Source organism: Ostrea edulis, chromosome 9 (assembly GCF_947568905.1).
Source record: "Ostrea edulis chromosome 9, xbOstEdul1.1, whole genome shotgun sequence".
Taxonomy (NCBI): domain Eukaryota; kingdom Metazoa; phylum Mollusca; class Bivalvia; order Ostreida; family Ostreidae; genus Ostrea; species Ostrea edulis.
Window position 1 is genome coordinate 25089759 of NC_079172.1, and position 21190 is coordinate 25110948.

General features: G+C 36.1%; 1 protein-coding gene across 2 annotated transcripts in view; it reads left to right on the forward strand.

Moving 5' to 3' along the window:
* LOC125658692 (biotin--protein ligase-like) overlaps positions 1 to 16510 on the forward strand; it is a 50357-nt gene extending 33847 nt beyond the window's left edge. For both annotated transcript variants that reach the window (XM_056148965.1, XM_056148966.1), the window contains exons 10-13: positions 960 to 1120; positions 8364 to 8478; positions 11658 to 11871; positions 15689 to 16510. In XM_056148965.1, the coding sequence (XP_056004940.1) occupies positions 960 to 1120; positions 8364 to 8478; positions 11658 to 11871; positions 15689 to 15860 (662 nt within the window). In that variant the 3' untranslated portion in view covers positions 15861 to 16510. The remainder of the gene's footprint in view (positions 1 to 959; positions 1121 to 8363; positions 8479 to 11657; positions 11872 to 15688) is intronic.
* Positions 16511 to 21190: the final 4680 nt, after the last annotated feature.

Genomic DNA, 21190 nt, shown 5'->3' on the forward strand with positions numbered 1-21190 from the left:
CCTGCCTTGAGCCCTCTATTTTGATCAGGTAAACGGAGTAATGTGTTGTCAAATTCTGTTTTTTAAGAATGGCCTAACAATTGGTATGAAACATGATCAAATGTGATTGATAGCTGTAATGTTTATGTTTTTAATTAATGTATACAAGAAAGAGAAAAGAACTGTAAACCATAGCCATGTGTTTACCATAATGTATGGGAGACAATTAATGGAGTTTTTCTAAAATACAAGACACAACTATTAAATGAAGCAAGCTGATAACTTGATCAAATCTGTTGTCCATTACATTTTCTGTCCTCCCAAGATCAGTATGTTGGGTTGGATTGGATTTCTCAAAAAAAATCTCATACTTAAGGAGGTACTCTACATCATCATAATGGCTGACTTCCTTCTAAACATGGATGAAAAAATCGATATCAGCAATATTTGACTTTTCCTTTTCAATTTAAATACCTAGCCGAGTAACTCAGTAGGTTAGAATACCGACTGCTAAACTGTAGGTCGCAGGTTCGAGTCCAGCAGGGGTTTTAAATTTTTTTCAGATTACCTTCTACTAAAACTGTTTTTGGGTTTTTTGTTGTTGATAAAATAAAGTAAATTTGAAAATTTTCAACTTCAAAATATTGTTCTACATATCCTCCACTTTTCATCTACATCAAATTTCTCTGGTGTAGCATACATCCTTAAGTTTGAGTTTTCTTTTATTTGAGCAGTCAATATTTGAGTAAAATCTCATACTTAAGTCTAAGTTTTAAGAAATTCAGGATAGGTGTTTGTCAACCTTTCAAATTTTCCTTACTTTTGAACTTCATTTTATTCATTGGCCTATTTTATACAAGGAGGACTGATTAAAGCATCCATGTCCGACAGGATTAACTGTTTGTTCAAAGGAAAGAGTGTAATGGTGACTTGCATCATTGTATTAATTAGATTAGTGAATCCTTATTTTCTGTGTTTAGGTAGGGGAGGGAACTCCTGGTTGAGCCCAGAAGGTTGTGCTATGTTTTCCATACATGTGCGGATTGAGGCAGACAACCCATTAGGGCAGGCTGTTTCATATCTCCAACATATCACATCGCTAGCTGTTGTAGAGAGTGTTCGAACCCTTCCTGGATATCAGGTAATTTTATAGATAAGTGCTATTTTATCGCAGATATCTATTTCTCTTTACCTGTTACATGTAATAAAAGACATGTGATTGAAAAGCTTCATGTAATGGTGACTTTGCAGATCAGTATATGTATTCTCCAATATTGACCAGAAAATGTGTCAGCTAGGGCCGTAATGCACCATCTATCCTTTAACAAGCTTTGAGCCAAATATGAAATTCTCTATCTCGCCACTACAAAAATATGTAGCACAGACAAAAATAGTAGGATGAACAGACAGATGGACATTTTGATTCCTATATTTTCTCTAAACTAAATATGAAAAATTTATCTTGTAAAATTTCAATGGTACAGCCCCTGAAATGTTCTACTTTCTCACTCACACTCGCTATCCGAGTTTATCGTCTGTGTTCCCTTCGTCAGGGGTTCGACGTTGTCTGGCTGTCCTTATGCTAAGTCTCCAGTGATCACGATTGTGTCCATTTGCCACTGCTTACAGTCTTGCCTGATGGTTTCTTTCCATGTCTTCTTAGGGTGCCCGGCTTTCTTTTTGCTTTTCAGTCTTAGGTCTCTGCAAGTACTGATAGACCCCTTGCTTCTTTCAACATGCCCAAACCAGCGAAGATGGTTTGCCCTTGTTAGTACATCAAGTTTTGGGATGGCCAATTTCTCAAGATTTCTCACTTGAACAGTGAGTGAATACTGAATGGTGGGTGAATACTGAACACATAAAAAGCAAACAGCGAGTGAATGGTGGGTGAAAACTGAACACATGCAAAGCAAACAGCGAGTGAACGGTGGGTTAATACTGAACAAACACAAAGCGAACAGCGAGTGAACGGTGGGTGAATACTGAACACATGCAAAGCAAACAGCGAGTGAACGGTGGGTTAATACTGAACAAACACAAAGCGAACAGAGAGTGAACGGTGGGTGAATACTGAACACATGCAAAGTGAACAGCGAGTGAACGGTGGGTGAATACTGAACACATGCAAAGCGAACAGCGAGTGAATGATGGGTGAATACTGAACAAATGCAAAGCGAACAGCGAATGAACGGTGGGTGAATGCTGAACACAACTTGGTGAACATTTATTGAATGGTGAGCGAATGCAGACAGCAAACATGAGCATATTGTCTACAGTGATTGTTCAATGAATGCTAGATGAAGGATTTATTCTGAATATCTCAGGTGTTTTCCTCACATTGTACTTATTCCAAAATCAGATAAGAAAAAAAGATAGATACAAGGGCGAGTCAATAAGTAACCAGCCTAACTTATTTCCGGTTGAGATCCACCTATTCTTTTTTGATGTAATAGCCCTCTAGTGTGATGCACTTGGACCAACGGTGTTCAAGTGCCATCAGCCCAGAACTGAAAAAATCGGGGTCCTTTCCATTGACCCACTCTTCAACTGCCATCACAACTTCTTCGTCAGACCGGATATCCTTTTCCAAGTTTTGGAATAGGAAGAAGTCGCTAGGAGCTAGGTCAGGTGAATGGGCAGGATGTGGTATTAATTCATACCCATCTTGCTCTAGTACAGCATCCATTGCAACTTTGCAAGTGTGGACTCTCGCGTTGTCCTGTTGCAGCAAAACACCTTTAGAGAGTTTACCTCGGCGTTTTTCATGGATGGCGGTTCTCAGCTCGCCAACATATACATGGTACTCAACGTTAGATGAAAAGCATGCCTTCGCATCACTAGCCATGTTTGACATTCCATATCTTATTAAAGAATGACTCAATACGTGTGCAATTTTGTACCCAGGTATAAAACTTGTATTGAAACAAGGCATAAAAATCATGATTGTCTCCGTCAATCGGAAATAGGATAGGCTGGTTACATGTACTTATTGACTTGCCCTTGTAAATACCTTTACACTTTTATGCATTTTCTTAATATATTTATTGATATTGTTTTGTATCTGTCATACAGCTTTAGAGATTTATTTGAATGACTTGCTCAAGAACAGATGTATTGAATGCAATGACTTAAAATTTTGGGCCCAAGCTCTGAGAATTCTTCAGTTGTAGACTCAAAAATAAAAAGCAGAATAACACTCAGGGGAGTAAAATAATTATACATGTATTTACAGTCACTAAATCTTTTCTCTTATATTTCTTTTGAAATTGACATTGCTTTTATCTGGGACAATGAATGCATGTTTGTTGCAAATTATTCAATCCGGTTGTTTAGTACCACCTTTCTGCAAAATCATTACTATATGGATCGTCGTCAAGGTCAAAGGGTGCATTGGCTGTTCCGTTTGAAGTGATGAATGGGTCAACAATATGATATTTCAGTATACTTAAATCTATAGTTTGTATTTTTAAAAATTAGATAAAAATATAAATATAAGCAATAGAATGTCTTTCTTTGTTGTTTTATCAGGTGATGAAGGTAGCAATCTTTGCAGAAAAAAATTAACATACATGTACATGTAACCCGCTTACGCGGGTTATATGCATTTTTTCTGCAATGCTAGCTACCTTCATCACCTGATAAAACATCAAAGAAAGCATTTTATCGTTTAAATACATGTCAGATCAGATTGTTCAGCATGATATAATTACAAGTTCATTTTTTAAACAAAATCTCCTATAAAAATATTAAGTATACTTTGAAAATTTATCACCAAAACCAACAATAGCACTTAGTACTGGATTATTCTCACCTAGCCAAAATTATTTTTTGAGTGTGAAATTCAATTTGTAAATTGATTACCTGAGTGTTTGTTTCCATCTCGGTGATGGTAGAGAATGAGACCAACAGAATCAAAAGTACATGTAGGTCAATAATGATTTTATAGAAGCTTGTATGTCTATTTCTTCTTTGTGGAAATAATTAACGGTGAACACTCCTTCCACTTTTATACACATGTTCCTTTCTCATTTTGTCATCATCATAAAAAGATGCATTCTTTACCTTTGAAATTCTTAATGACAAAGTAACAAAGACTGAATGATGAGTGAACACTTAATGAATGGTGAACGCAGTGAGCGAACAACGAGTGCCTTGTGAACAGTGAAAGTGAGTGGTTGGTGAATAGTGAACTTTAAACAGAGAGTGAACGCTGAACACACAGTGAAAGAACCAAAAAATGAGAAAGTTAAGAACATTTCAGGGACTGTAAAGCAAAAAAAAAATACTTGATATGTTCACTGTGGACATCTGGATGCTATTCACCATATTACAGACCCTGAAACATACTGCTACATTATTTGAACCACTCCGTTCCCGATAAGAACTGTTCTGTTCCCATATCAAACTGTACCGTTCAGCATTTTGTTCCCAGACCAAAGTGTTCTGTTCTCATCTAAAACTGTACATTTCCTCAAACCGTTCTTTCCCACATGATCATTCGATCGGAACTTGCTCGTCAGTCTGTTATTGTAGGTCAACATGGCGCTTGTTCCAGATGGAAGAAGACTATCGCTCTTAATTATAGACACAATAGTTTTAAGTTGTACAAGGGAGGAGAGAGTTCATTTAGTGGGATTTGTTTTTTATTTCGATCGATTGGCGATTTCGAAACAAACAAATGTCAGATTATAAGATCTACAATAAGTACGCATAACTCTTAGACTGATATTAATTTGACATGTTTCAAAATGGTGAAAATGTTGAAAAATTAAAATTGATTACATGTTAGAATTTCAACTGGTGTGGTGTCATCTTCAAAAGTAGGTATGAAGTAATTGAGACATTAAGAGTTGGTAGAATAACGATGTGCACACTATATTGGCTTCCTTGATATCCCTCTTGAAATTTTGGCAGGTGTCTTCAAAGCCTTTTTAATGTATGTGTACCGAATGAGTACCATTACGTGTACCGTCAATTAACATGAGACATGTATTTAAGTCTCCATGGTATTGAAACAATGCTGGCCGGCATTCCCCAATCAGGTTAAAACGCAAAATAAATCATTTTTTTAATTGAAAATAATTATTGTCAACGATTTTCAAACTAGAATCCTTAATTATCATTTATAATTAAATTACATGTATTGACCTATTCATTTTGGATATATTTACTATGAATATGCATGTGATAAAAAATTCAAACAGTTTTTGTGCTTTATACACTGTAATGTACATTTGAATAGCTGTATGAACCCGTGATTAAAGGTTAAAAAAATACATGTAATACATATACAAACTGAATTTCTCTTTAAAATTACCTGCGCATGAAGTAATCGAAAATTTGAGTAAAGGGTGACAATGTTACATTGTATAATATTGAAATCAGACCTATAGCCTGAAATGACGCGCTATTCGATTTTTATTTTTCAAAAGTGTGAAGTTGTTTTCTATTGATTGCATTACATAAATGTAACTATATCTCCATGTGAAATTTAAGGCACATACATGTATAATGGGATACATTTCTCACAGTGCAACGTGAGTTATTTCTCCCTGAATACAGGGGGCACAATTGGAGGTCCTGAAGTGATTGCGTCATTATAAGGAATAGATAGAAATTACTATTTCTGCATGATTATAATGAAGTGCCAGTTAAGGAATTTTTGTAGAAATTAACTGTAATTACTGTCAAATGATACGGCTGTACAAAATCTTGGACATTTATTATATTTATGTGTCCCGGCTGGCCGGCCGTATGTTATTTTTTATAGTCCTTGGCATCTTTAGATCAGGTTAAGGATGTCTTTAGCATATGTCAGGAATTCTTCATTATTACTTCAATATTTTCGATGACCAAAAAACACAATGATATGTCAGAAATTACGTGTGCAACCAACAGATGCAATTATTGATTTGTAATCCTTTCACACTGTAGACAAAAATATGTACATCAGATGTCAATGAACGGAACATATTATTTATATTGAATCTGCATCTCTAATGTAATTTTTCTGTTGAAATCTGTTTTCTAACGTATATACGAGTCATTCAATCTTTTAAAAATTGTGTTTGCATAAATCAACTTCACAAAAAGTATACACACACAAAATCATCAAGCACGTACGTAGCAAGAGAGAAAGGGGGCTGCCCTATTTCCAACTTTTTTTGTTATCATTACATGCTAAGTTGCATGGTTATTATTACAAGCAAAGTTTGATCTAAAGGTGCACCCCTTTTAGCTCACCTGAGCACAAGGCTCAAGTGAGCTTTTCTGATCAAAACTTTTCATTGTCTGTCTTTGCATGGCATTGGCGTTGTTGTCGTAAACTTTTCACATTAATTTTTCATCTTCTCTAGAACCTCTAGGCCAATTTCAACCAAACTTGGCACAAAGCATCCTTGGCTGAAACGGATTCAAGCTTGTTTAAATGAAGGGCCATGCCCCTTTCAAAGGGGGGATAATCATAAGAATACAAAAATTGGGTGGGTTCATTTAAAAAATCTTCTCAAGAACCACTGGGCCAGAAAAGCTGAAATTTACATGAAAGGTTTCTGACATATAGTGGAGATTCAAGTTTGTAAAAATCATGACCTCTGGGGTTAGGATGGGGCCACAATAGGGGATCAAAGTTTTACATGTGAATGTATAGGGAACCAAACTTGGCACAAAGCATCCTTAGATGAAATTTGTAAATATGAAAGGCCATACCCATCTACAAGAGCATTTATGATAATTAGTGAGTTTGTAGTCAAGTTTGATAATTAAATTTGATCATTGATGAATTTTTAGTCTTTACCTTTGAAAAGTTTTTTTCTGAATCAAGCTGTTTGTATAATAATAGTTTTGCACAAGCTTGTTTATGCTAGGAACTTCTGCTTAGGTGAGCGATGTGGCCCATGGGCCTCTTGTTTATATAGTAATGTTGATTATAGTGGAATCATAAAATCTAAGGAACCAATGAATTGATCTTCAGGACCAACCTCTTGCCCCCACCCTCTAGCGCTGGCATAATTTTCAGGAAGCACCAACACATTTCATGAAGTATGCAGGCCCGAAACATTGCAGTTCATACTCTCATTTTTAAAAATGCATGAAGTTTATTTCTCAAGTGTCATGCAAATCTCAATCGATGTAAACAGATCTTGCTGCACTCAGTGATAATTAAGGCGTTGTTATTGTAATTTTGACTTCTCCTGATGTTAATTAAAAGGAAAACCAAAGGATTTATGCTATGTACGTTTAACCACATGTTTACCCCGTTTTGTCTGTCATTCTGTCATAGTTAGTTTTTTGCTGTGCTTGTAGGCAATGAGCTAATATTTGGTATATAGATGACTTAAAGATCAAGTGTTGTGTCAATTGACCTATTTTTACCAAAGTTATTGCCAGTATTTGACAATTTCTAATTATTCACCATTTTTCAGTCTTTTTTTTTTTTTTTTTTTGCTGTGCTGGTAAATATAGAGAGCTAATATATGGTATATTTCTTTATATTGATGACTTACAGATCAAGTTCGAGTTTCTTGTCAATTGACCAATTTTCATCAATGTTATATTGCTTGGAGACTTTGATAATTTCTAATTATTCACTGTATTCCAGACTTTTTTTTATGTATTATATTTTTTATGATAAGCAGAATTTTTAGTGACAGTATCTTTATGATAATAACTTAAGATTAAGCAGATGTTTAGTGTGTACCTTTAGAATTATATACATGTACTTTATAGCTCAAGATCTGCTTTCCTGTTATACTGACCTACTTTCACCAGAGTTATTGCCCTTTATAGACTTTAAAATGTCCCTGTCAGGTTACTAGTACTCACTTTTCCGACAAATAAACATATAGTTTAAATAGACTAAATGTTAAGTATGTGTATGTTCTAGTATTTAAGTAATTAGTATAATTCATTATAAGGTCCGCCTTGCACTTCCATGTCCTTGAAAACCAATGTAATACATGAATTCTCTTCACAAATGATTTATTTTCACATCCTTGGATATTCAAGTACATGTATTTCAAACTTTTATGTCAGTGGGGGCATTCGTGTCATACTGACACATTTAGTTAAGTACTAAAGGTATCTGTGTTCATTTTGTTATAGAGACTTCATGAATTCATTGTATCAAAGTTAAGTTACTAAAAAGAACTATATAATACTTCTATAACATAACTGATTGATTATTAGAACAATTTTAATTTTTATTAAATTTATATATACTGTGTACCTGTAAGAAGTTCTTGTAGAAATATGTGCATGTAATGTGGGGGTTTTCTGTAGGTTTTTGTTAATTTTAAGCATGAATCGAGCATGACCACATTTGGGTCGGGGCATACATGGTATTTTACATACACAAGTCTTATTTTTTTCATATTTTCCCCCAGGATATTGATCTGCGTTTGAAGTGGCCAAATGACATATACTACAGCGACAAGATGAAGCTAGGGGGAGTGGTAGCTAGGTCCTCCTTTGTAAATGGTGCATGTGATGCCATAATTGGTGAGTTTTGTGTTTCATCTGACATTTACATTATAAAAGTCTGTATCGTACAGTATACGTATAGCCATCACAGAGTCCCATGAGCTGAAATGAGTTTTTATGACTGAAATATGTTTGTATTTTTCTTTCTGCTTGTTTGTGGTGCTGTCAGGTTGAGTTAATCTGTCTAAAATTTTATATATGATCCACAAAACACAGGGCAAAGCCAAATCTAACATTATAAACATCTTTGAATAACAAAGGTCAAACTTATTTAATATGCCATAAATCCCTTTCAAGGAGCTAGGATAGGGCCAGAATAGGGACCAGATTTTTTGATAACTCTGTAACACACTCTTCTTAGTGACGAGTATTACATCCTGAAACATTCTACTAATAATTCCCACTTGAATGGTAAGCAAATGATAAACGAACACCAGAACAAATGATGAGTGAACGCTGAACACATCTTGGTGAATGATGAATGAATGCAGAAAGTGAGCCATGATTTCAAAAATTTTGATCTGTACTCCTTTAGGGAGACGTCACATAAGTTTGGTCTTTTTTTACTCAGTGGTTCTTGAGAAGAAGATTTGCTTAATTATACCCCCACCTTATTTTAAAAATTGTCTTGCTTTGCAAATTTAAGGGAGATGGATCCTAAAATGAACAAACTTAAAAGCCCTTTACTTAAGGATGCTTTGTGCCAATAGGTGGTTCTGGAGAAAAATGTGAAAAGATTACAGACAGGCAACAGGTGATTAGAAAATCTCACTTAAGCTTTCAGCTCAGGTGTGAGAGCTAAAAATATAAAATCATTTGTACTGTACTTTGAAATTGTATCGCCAATACTGATAGTTGATTTTAGCCCTAATTAGTAAGCTGGATTTATTCTCACCTAGACAAAATTGTTTTTTGAGTGTGAAATCCCTCCACCCTTATGCATGCACTCTTTCAATTGGAGATTCAGGGCATATACATGTAGTTTGTGCATCAGGTCTCTCTGTCTGGTTGTCTGCATAAACTTTAACCTTACATAGTCGTAACTTTTTAATGGACATTAATGGGGCTTTCATATTTCACATGTGTATTCCTTGTGACGAAACCTGTCTTCTAGCTGGTATCAAATGTTTTTACCTCTTGACCTTAGAGTTTGACCTACTTTTGCTAATCTTTAACCTAGGCCATATCTTTTGAATTTATAGGACTGTTTGAATGTATAGGATTTTCTTATTTCACGTGTGTATTCCTTGTGACAAGACCTTTCTTTGGGTACCAGAAATACTTTGCTGTCACATGGGGAGGGGGGGGGTATCAGTGTTTCACAAACACATCTTAATTGTTTCATTTTGTCATCATGAGAAGGATCTATCACTTCATAGTTCAGAATGACAATAAAGAAATGACTGAATGCAGAATGAATGGTGAGTGTGAAGGCTAAACTTGAGCAATATGGTGAAAGCTGAACACAAAATTATGAACAATTGCTGAACACACAATGAACAAAAGTTGAGTGAAGAATGAGCAAATGAAAAAATGGGAAGTAGAACGTTTCAGGGACAAAACTGGAATGTATTATCTAGTTACACTGTATTTAATGGATTGATTGATTGTATCCCTCATGAGAATTTTTCACTCATATGGAGACGTCACCAAGACCGCAGTGAAGGGCTTCAAATTTAGGCATTAATGCTCAGTGCTTATGGCCATTGAGCAGTGAGGGTTCTTTAACGTGCCACACCTACTGTGACACGGGACATCCGTGTTAAGGTCATCTCCGAGGACCGGTGACATTCACACCTGATGTCGAGTGTTTGGCGATGGAACTGTACGTCACTCACTATCTGCTTTAACGACTTACAAGTAGGTCTGTCGCGGCCGGGATTCGAAACCCGGCCTTTTCCCATTCTACATCTAGACCACCGCAGCAGTTGCTGTATTTAATGGAATGTATTATATGATTGGAAGATAGTTACTGTATTTAATAATGAAATGTATCATCTGAACGAAAGATAGTTACTGCATATTTCATTGTGAATTTGGTGTCAATAGAGTTGAAAAGAAATTTGTTTAGTACATATATCACATTAAAGTTAGCAGCAATATAAAAGCCCAAATAAGGAGTACAAAAAATGTGCATATCACATGTCTCATATCGTAACAACTGAAAGAAACATGTCTTATATCGTAACAACTGAAAGAAACATGTCTTATATCGTAACAACTGAAAGAAACATGTCTCACATCATAACAACTCAAAGAAACATGTCTTATATCGTAACAACTCAAAGAAACATGTCTCATATCGTAACAACTGAAAGAAACATGTCTCATATCGTAACAACTGAAAGAAACATGTCTTATATCGTAACAACTCAAAGAAACATGTCTCGTATTGTAACAACTCAAAGAAACATGTCTCGTATTGTAACAACTCAAAGAAACATGTCTCACATCATTGTTAAAGAAACGGAGTATAAAAGTACACTGTAGAGTGGGGATTTAATCCGACCTTTCACTGTACTTTGTAATTAATTACAAAGTCAACAGTACTTTAATTCTAAAAGTTCATGCTTGATGCGTTATGTAAGGATTTAGATGTTTCAAGTTTCATTGAATGTCAAACAAATATATGTTTTTTCAACTTCTGTTTAAAACATCATCAGTTCTTAGAATATTGATATATATATTCATGTGCTTTGATCTGTGGACAAAGATACATGTAGTTCCTATGCATTGTAATTCTTTTATTTAACCTGCAGATGATCCCTGATGAATTTGGAATTATTACGTGAACAGTTAATTAAACATCTTGTTGATTTGGAATGATTACGTCAACAGTCAACATCTTGTTGGATACATGACTGTATAAAATTTATATTGAATAAGAGATACATGTATTAATATTTTTACAGTATAGCGAGTTTTTTCCGCATGGTGATAAATTTGGTTTATTTTAGTGGTTAGATAATTTTCCACCAAAATTTCACTAACCAAATATGCACCAACTTCAGTATTTGCGAGATAACTCTACCTTGTCTGCCAAATTTTATTTCGCTAAAATTACATGTATTGGCATACCTTTGAGCCAACAAATTGCCAAGTTTTAGACCCACGGAAAAAAACCAATATAAGGTATGTTATGAACAGGATATTTGTAAATGATCGTCATTATGTGAAATCTTGTTTACCAATTTTAGGATGTGGCTTCAATGTAAGCAATGCTAACCCTACAATTTGTATCAATGATGTCATCTCATCATATAACAAAGAACACAACACATCTCTCCCATTGTTGTCTAAGGAGAAACTAATGGCGCGGACCGTCAGCATAATGGAGAACCTCATCAGTGAATTTGAGAAGAATGGACGTACAGAGTTCTGCAAGAAGTATTATCAAAGATGGATGCATGGGTAATTATGTAAACGATGGTGATATTGGATTCATTTATAAGTGTTCATGTAGGATTGGGAAATCTCACTGAAGGGAGAAATATTGAACCTCAAGGGTGACATTTCCCATCAGTAAATAGGAAAAACTTGTCCTTCATGAGTTGATCCATTTGAGCATGGATTAAGTTATGATGGATTATATTTTTTTCCATTTACTTGTGAATTATATTGATTGATATTGGAAAGTTTTGATGAAATGGAATGATTAAATTCCTTATTGTTGTTAGATTTAGAAATAAATACCACATTCTGAAAGAGCACATCCAAAAATTAGCATGCCAGTACATCAAGGTATCCTCAGAACAGCTTGATAAGATATGAAACTAAAGCAATCTGAAAAACACAACTTATTATACCCCCCGAACGAAGTTCTGGGGGGTATATAGGAATCACTCTGTCTGTCTGTCTGTCTGTCCGTCTGTCTGTCCGTCTGTCTGTCTGTGCAGATTCGTGTCCGGGCCATAACTTCTTTGTTCTTTGACTTAGGCATACCATATTTGGCACACAGGTAGATCACCATGAGACGATATGTCAAGTACCTTCATGACCTCTATATGACCTTGACCCTTGACCTCAAGGTCAAAATTAAAGGTTTTTTACAATGGATTCGTGTCCAGGCCATAACTTCTTTGTTCTTTGATATAGGCATACCATATTTGACACATGAGTGTATCACCATGAGACGATGTGTCATGTACCTTCATGACCTCCATATGACCTTGACCTCAAGGTCAAAATTAAAGGTTTTTTACAATGGATTCGTGTCCGGGTCATAACTTCTTTGTTCTTTGACATAGGCATATCATATATGACACATGAGTGTATCACCAGGAGACGATGTGTCATGTACCTTCATGACCTCCATATGACCTTGACCTCAAGGTCAAAATTAAAGGTTTTTACAATGGATTCATGTCCGGACCATGACTTCTTTGTTCTTTGACATAGGCATATCATATTTGACACATGAGTGTATCACCATGAGACGATGTGTCAAGTACCTTCATGACCTGTATATGACCTTGAACTTTGACCTCAAGGTCAAAATTGATTATAGGGTTTTGACATAGTCATACCACAAGACATGGGTGTATCACCATGAGACTATGTGTCATGTACATTCATGACCTCTTTATGACCTTGACCTTTGATCTCAAGGTCAAAATTATAGGTTTATGCCATGGATTTGTGTTCGGACTATATCTTCCATTTTCTTCTACAAATGCATACCATATTTTTACACTCAGGAAAGAGGTAATTTATACCTATTAACAACACCCTTTGGGAGATTGGGGTAAGCGGGGGGTATTCTTAGTGAGCATTGCTCACAGTACATCTTGTTTAATAAACTTAGAAGATTTCTAACAGCTATAGTTTAACATTTCTACTATTAATGCAGAAGAAAGTTACCTTTCTATTTATGTTTAATCTCAATGATATACCTGATCTTTCACAATTTTTATTCAATTTAATGCACTATTGTATTGTAAGCGTACTACGTGTTTAAGTTTCAATCATTACAAGCATGAATTTCCGATGTGTGAAGCACTAGATACAACAGTCCTATATGTCTTAATTGTCCTGAATTTTAAACTCTGAAATTCAGTCATTTTCAGGTTGAAATATAGTGAAACAAAAATAAGAATGTATTTTCATCACAAGTGATTCCTGCAAAGTTAGTGATGTGATACGATTTCATTGAAAATCCTCAAAAGTTATATTTTCAGGCAATTTTTATAATAGAAACCATAAACTGCATCATGCCTTGACTAAAATTATTTTCATATTATGCTCAAAATCACACGGCCTCTCACCTCTGGTCGACGCAGGTTCGAATCCCGCTCGCGCCGGTAAGTGAGAAAGTTTCCCTGTTTACTTTTGGAAGGTCGGTAGTCTCTTCCCAGGTACATTGTATCTGGGTTCTCTCTTCCACCAATAAAAACTGGGTGCCACCAGATAACTGAAAAATTGTTGAGTGTGGTGGAAAACATCAATCAATCAATCAATGAGCTGTCTGAAAGAAAATTAGAGAAATGTATATGTATTTTTTGTACATAGTAAATTCATGAATCCTCGGTAGAAATGTATTTTTTGTAAAACCCACCTGATGAACAACAAATTTATGAAGCACCTTTATATACTTTAACATTACAATCAAAATTAGGGCCAAAATAGACTGTTGGTGAACTTTTGTTCAGTTGATATTAAACACACTATGTCAGGAGACGCTAATATCATCAACTTTATTAAGAGGCTTGTCTGCATCTCTCGGTCGAGTATGTCAGCTTTATTTTTAATTAGGATTAGGAATTACGAAAGACGTGTACTTTATAGATGATCAGGTTGGTTGTATATTGTTTAACGTCTCATTTGAGAATTTTTCACTCGTATGGAGACGTCAGAGACAAAATGTTGGTACATGTGTATTTAGATGTGATAGAATTGTCTGAGGGGTCATTAGTTAGAATAATCTAACTGTGTCTCGGGACAGGCCCTCACCACAGTTAGAATACCTCCCATATACCCGTAATGTAGCAGAAAATTGCGGAATCGCTCCAAAACGATTTTAAACTTATCAAAGAATGAACGCGTACATTTAAAGTTAAATTTATATACAACTAACCTCATTGGTAATTTGTAAGTCCTTAACACTGTAAAAAATCGTATAATAATATTGTAAACTCAACACTTTGAAATGTCACTTTTCTCGATTCGAACTGACTGCCATTTTACCGGAAACTGCCATCGGAACACCCTGCTGCATGCTGTTTTCCAAAAACGAACGCTTACCTAATTTGCAAATAAGAACGGCCCAAGTGGGTCGTTAAGATAACTTTCCAAATGCATATGAGTGATGTGTTACATAATTTTACCGAAACATTCACTGTGTGCAATTTTCATTTTGCTACATTGCAGGTATATAGGACGCATTCTATCGTTAAATCGGGTCCGTAGGACATTATCATTTTAACGATAGAACATTCTATCTAAGGGGTCATATGATATAGTGTCACAGTGGTAGTTTTCACGAGATATAGGATGAATGTTCTTGGTATACACCCTTTGTATGTTGCAGCCTTAAATTGTGATGTTTGTGTGTGTACATGTGGTGTGTACCGGTAGCCTGTATATTCAATATGTACATGTAGTGTGTACCGGTAGCCTGTATATTCAATATGTACATGTAGTGTGTACCGGTAGCCTGTATATTCAATATGTACATGTAGTGTGTACCGGTAGCCTGTATGTTCAAGCTTGTGGGTCAGAAACATTGAAGGAGGAGGCTAATTAGCACACTTACTCCTATAATATCGTATGGAATCGATAAATAGTTTACACTTTAATTGTAGGTATAAATACACAGGCACTTGTTTCTGTAAATGACTTATGACCTCTGTATACTAATAACAACATTATTAGTTATTAGTATACAAAGGTCATAAGTCATTTACAGAAACAAGTGCCTGTGTATAAATATTATAAACAGAGGATACAAAATAGGAAAAACATGAGGTTCATAATATCAATTCATATATACTTAAAATTTGTGTAGACTATGCTTTACTGACAAGTGATTGTGAAAATTTAAAAAAAATTAAAAAAAAATTGTAAAATATAAAGTAATGTGCAGTATTAAATTCCTTTTCCTGTTTTATACTTAAAATTTGTGTAGACTATGCTTTACTGACAAGTGATTGTGAAAATTTAAAAAAAATTAAAAAAAAATTTGTAAAATATAAAGTAATGTGCAGTATTAAATTCCTTTTCCTGTTTTAAGAGACCACAAAGTGCAGCTGGATACAGAGGGAGATGAAGTGTTCACCGTCCAAGGAGTGGACGAGCACGGCTATCTGGAAGTGGTGTCGGATGACGGAAAGTTAATCAGCGTGCAGCCCGACGGGAACAGCTACGACATGATGAGGAACCTGATTCACATGAAAACACGCTAAAGACCTTGTCGTGTAGATAGCATTAGTGATGCGTACTGTAGTCTGCTTCAGGATGGTTCTGTAGGTGGTCAGATTTAAAACAAGGAATATTTGTAGTATTAGTCCATTCCCATTATTGTTACTCGTATAACAAAGGTGGTATTAGTTGTGCCTGGTCATAGTCAGCTGATTTATGAACCCAAGCTTCTAAAGCCTTGTAGACTGTACACATGTGTGTGATTGTAAAGTGAATGTACTCATTTCTTAACAGTTTTCTGTTGTGCAAGTATGTTAATGTAGTTTTAGTGAAGGAAAGGAAAGACTATTACATACATGCATGTTGTAGAAAGGCCCATCCCTCAGTACATTAACTAGGCTTATGGAATGATGTCATATGATGTCATACAATGTTTGTACTATGTGGGGCATTAAAACTCTGGAGACAGAATAGAGTCATGTAACCATAGAAATGTAAGTTCAATACATCCATACTAGGTTGCTACTGTTTTACTAGGTTGAAGAGCATAATATAAAGTTTGTGTAATTGTTTAGGAATGTTTTGTAGCAAAAAAAATTTCTTGGAGAATTTGTAATTCATGCAAGTAACTGTTGTGCCATATTTTTGTTTTGAAGTGCTGTTGAAATCTAGATATAAAAAATTAATGAAGAAACTGTGTGTTTAATATTTATTACTATGCCACCAGTACCTCCAATTCATACACACTCCATATCCACACATTTTCACTCATAAACACCTCAATCTATACACTCCCCAATCCACACACCTCAATCTATACACTCCCCAATCCACACACCTCAATGTATACACACCCAAATCCACACTTTTTCATTCATAAACACCCCAATCTACACTCTCCAATCCACACACCTCAATCTACACACTCTCCAATCCACACACCTCAATCTACACACTCTCCAATCCACACACCTCAACCTACACACTTCCAATCCACACACCTCAACCTACACACCCCCAAATCCACACACCTCAACCTACACACTCCCTAATCAACACTCGCCCAAATCCACACAACTCAATTTATACACTCCCCAATCCACACACCTCAATCTACACACTCCCCAATTTACACACTTCCAATCCACACACCTCAACCTACACAATCCCCAATCCACACGCATCCAAATCCACACACCTCGACCTACACACTCCCCAATCCACACACACCCAAATCCACACCGCAACCTACACACTCCCCAATCCACACGCACCCAAATCCACACACCTCAACCTACACACTCCCCAATCTACACGCACCCAAATCCACACTCCTCAACCTACATACTCCCAAATCCACACACCTCAACCTACACATTCCCCAATGCACACTCGCCCAAATCCACACTCCTCAATCTATACACTCCCCAATCGACACACCTCAACATACACACTCCCCAATCCACACATCTTCATTCATAAACACTTTAATCTATACACCCCCCAATCTACACACTCCCAATTCCACACACCTCAATCTACACACTCCAATCTACACACTCCCTAATGCACACATACCAAATATACATACTGCCATCCACACACTCTGACATTTCTGATCCACTCTCTCCCCAATCTTCACACTCCCCAATGCACACACTCCCCAATGCATACACTCCCCAATACACACACTCCCAATACATTCCTCTTGTGAACTTGGTCCAAAAATAGGATATATTTTCCTGTTATAAACAAAATTCATTTAAGATATTTCAATGTGTCTTATGCTAAAATGTTTGGAGGCCCCAGTTGGTGTTCCAAACTAAGGGCGGAAAATGAGTCGTAGGGGTTACCTACTTTGCCTGCATACACTTTTTTGTGGACTCTTCAGAGATTATTTTGTTATTAAATTTTGCCTTCATTATGAACTTAAAGCAAATGTAAAATTAGGAACTTTGGAGTCAGCTCAACTTTAAGGCCTATGTGACCCCTTTCTTGGGTTCTATACGATTGAATAAGTTGTTCTCTGTCCCTTTATCAGTTTTTTTCATTTCATCACCCCATATTCAGTAATTAGAGAGGTCTGCAAAGTGGTTTCAACCTCGGGAGGCCCCAGGTGGTACCTCTACAGCCCCAAAACTGAGGGCAGAAATCGTCAGTCGTTGGGGTCCCCCATCTTGGCTCCATACTCCTTTGGATTCTTCAAAGATTAAATTGCTGTTAACCTCAAATACAACCCTATGTAATGTAAAATTCAGAACTTTCATGCGAGTTCAATTGCCATCATGATCCCATTTTAGTGTTCAATGTATACATTGCTGTCTATCTCTTCATCACTTTTTGCTTCATTTGATCACCCCATATTCAATCATTAGAGAGGTCTGAAAAGTGATTCCACCCTTGGGCACCCCCACTTGGTACCCCTACAGCCCCAAATTGAGGGCAGGAAATGATAGTTCAAGGGGTGCCCTACCTTGTGTCCACACTCATTTCGTGGACTTTTCAAAGATTAAGTTGTTACAATGTATCAACCTTCATCACGACACTATGTGATGTAACATGAGGAACTTTCAGGTGAGCTCAATTGTCTTCAAAGTATTAAATTTGATAATTAAGAATATGTTTATCAATTGTAAGGAAAATTATCAATCCTTATTTACTACTTTGTAGTATTCTGTCAGTACTCTCAGTACTTTGATGAATTTTCTTATTGGCTGCTGGTTAGTGGATGCTAGTTTCAGCCTGGTCAAGTAATATACTGTCCTATTAATTTTTCTTTGGGATATTTAGGTTTAAAATGCAGGTGGCGCGTTTTCATGATGATTGCATATCGTTTTGAAAGATCGCTTGATCAACGAACTGAACTTGTATTCATCTACAAAGCATAGCATTAAAGATTTTCTTTACAATAGAAACATGTATGTAGCAGTGCATTGTAGCACCGACTTATGTAATTCCCGCCGGCTAATGTTATCCGATTACATGTGCGAGTCGCACAGCTAATGTAATTCTGGTTACATTAACGGTTGCGAAAGCATTTGCTAATGTAACCCCTTTCTAATGGATTGCACAAGTAGTTGACGATGTAAGTACATGTGTGCATTACCTGCAATGTCAACAGCTAATGAAGTACCGGCCTTGTCAGAGTAAACAGTATATCCCAAACTCAGTTTGATTGTATATTGTTTAAAGTCCCTATCGAGAATCCCTCACTCATATCAAGACGTTACCATTACCGGTGATGCGCTGCAAAATTTAGGCCTATGCTCGGCACTTACGGCCTTTGAGCAGGGAGGGGTCTTTATCGTGCCACACCTGCGGTGACACGGGACCTTGGTTTTTGCGTTCTCGTCCGAAGGACCGCCACATTCAGTCACCGCTTACGACAAGCAAGAGTTACTAAGGACCTATTCTAAACTGTATCCCCACAGTACTCAGTTTGTTAATAGAATTATAAAGAAGACCAGTATTACATTAGCCATTGACACAACAGACCTAGGTAATATCTACATCAGCAACCACTTGTGTGATCTACTATTTGAGTTTAATAAGATTACAATAGGCTGCGGGGATTACATTAGTCGGTGTTACAGTACATATTAATGTAGTTTATGGTCAAATGACGTCATAAGCAGTCAACCGGGAGATGAAACTGATCAGTTGAGTGCATGTCTGCTGGGGTCAAATAATATAATAGAGGTCAAGCAGGCCTACTACAGGTCAACCGAATCAAATGCTGTCACTGATGACAACTGGAGGGAAAAATCAAAGCAAGGCGGAACAAAATTCAAACGACGTGACAGGGATCAACAAAGTTAATACGATAAGAGGAAACACTGGTCCATATATTACTTTACCGTCATATGGAGGCAAAATAAAATTGCACAGATATCTCAATGGTCTTAAAGTGTAATAACCCCCTTCCCCCCAAAAATTTCAACATTTGTTTAAAATTAACAACACTAATGTCACACTTTTTCAATCTCACGAATATCAGTTTCACACAGCCCTTTGTGTCTAACGCTGATTTTAAGCTAAAGTCATTCTAATGTTGAATTGCTGTAAAGTTCATTTAAAGTTACGCATAACTGGCTGTTTAAGGTTAGAAGTGCATGTATAATTTATCTATGATCAACACAGTAAAGTTTAGAGGGCCCACAAAATATATTGAAGCCAACACTTTAAAAAAATATTTACATTCCTGCATAGGTTTCTTCAAAATAGAAATAAAGTTTGAATGTCCTGTGACATCACAATGCCAGACTAACCAATTCCTTAAAAACGTAATACTGATAATCGCTCTAAATTTCTCTTCATGGATGGTTTGTACATGTTCGTCGCTTCGACGATGTTTTGCATATTTGAAATGTCTGTGATGTAAAAGGGTGGCCTGGATATCTTAAATCATTAGCCAATCAGATAGCAGTATCTTTAACCAATCAGGAACAAAAGTATCAACCAATCATCTTGAGGCAAATGATATAACACCTTGCATCACGATTCTCTAAGGCTCGGACCAGAGCAATGTAATCATTTGATTTTTGCGAGTAAGATTGTTAAGTCAGAACAAGGTTGGTGACTTTGTCGGAAAACGCAACAAGGATTTGGGTTAGCTATCCGTTCATCCCCTGGGCTTGGTTCCAATGTCCCTGTGACAAGGCTTAAATGTCATTAAAAAGAAGGGGGAAAAGAAAGATAACTAAGCGCTTTTAAGCACACCTCGTTTTTCTAGCTGTAACTCATTATAGTCTTTGGAAGAAATCACTTGGGTTCATGATCAGGTCAATGATTATAGTGCCTTGTATCAGTGCTAGCATAAAGTACCGCAACTTAACATTATTTAAAAAACCCTGTATATATGAAAAGTTATGTTCAAAATGATATTTTACTTTCTAAGAATTCATCAAGGAAAATCATTACATCATACACTTATAAAAATTGGCTAATATTCCAACTTCCAGATGGTTTGAACACAATGTATATGAATTTCCCAATTCACCAAAATCTTTCCATAAATCAAATAAAATTGAATAGTGATCTTTGTTGACACACAGCGCAGAGATTAAACCTGTGATTTTTCTCTAGTTCTTATGCATGGATCGAGAAATCTCGTCAAATTGATCATTATGGCAGGATTTGAAAATGCTCAGGAAGAGTAATTTGGAAGATTGGCGTTTTGCAATTTTCTCATTTATGATCGCCGTGGGATGGAGCTGCAACACACTATCTTTAAGTGAGGACTGTTTACGTGTTTAAATGTTGAACAGAGTCATAATTTAAGGCTTACGGTCACGTACTTTTTGTGGGGAAAATGTTCATTAAAGGTTTATGGAAAAGACGTGTATATGAGAGACAGAAGCCCGGTGGAAATTAT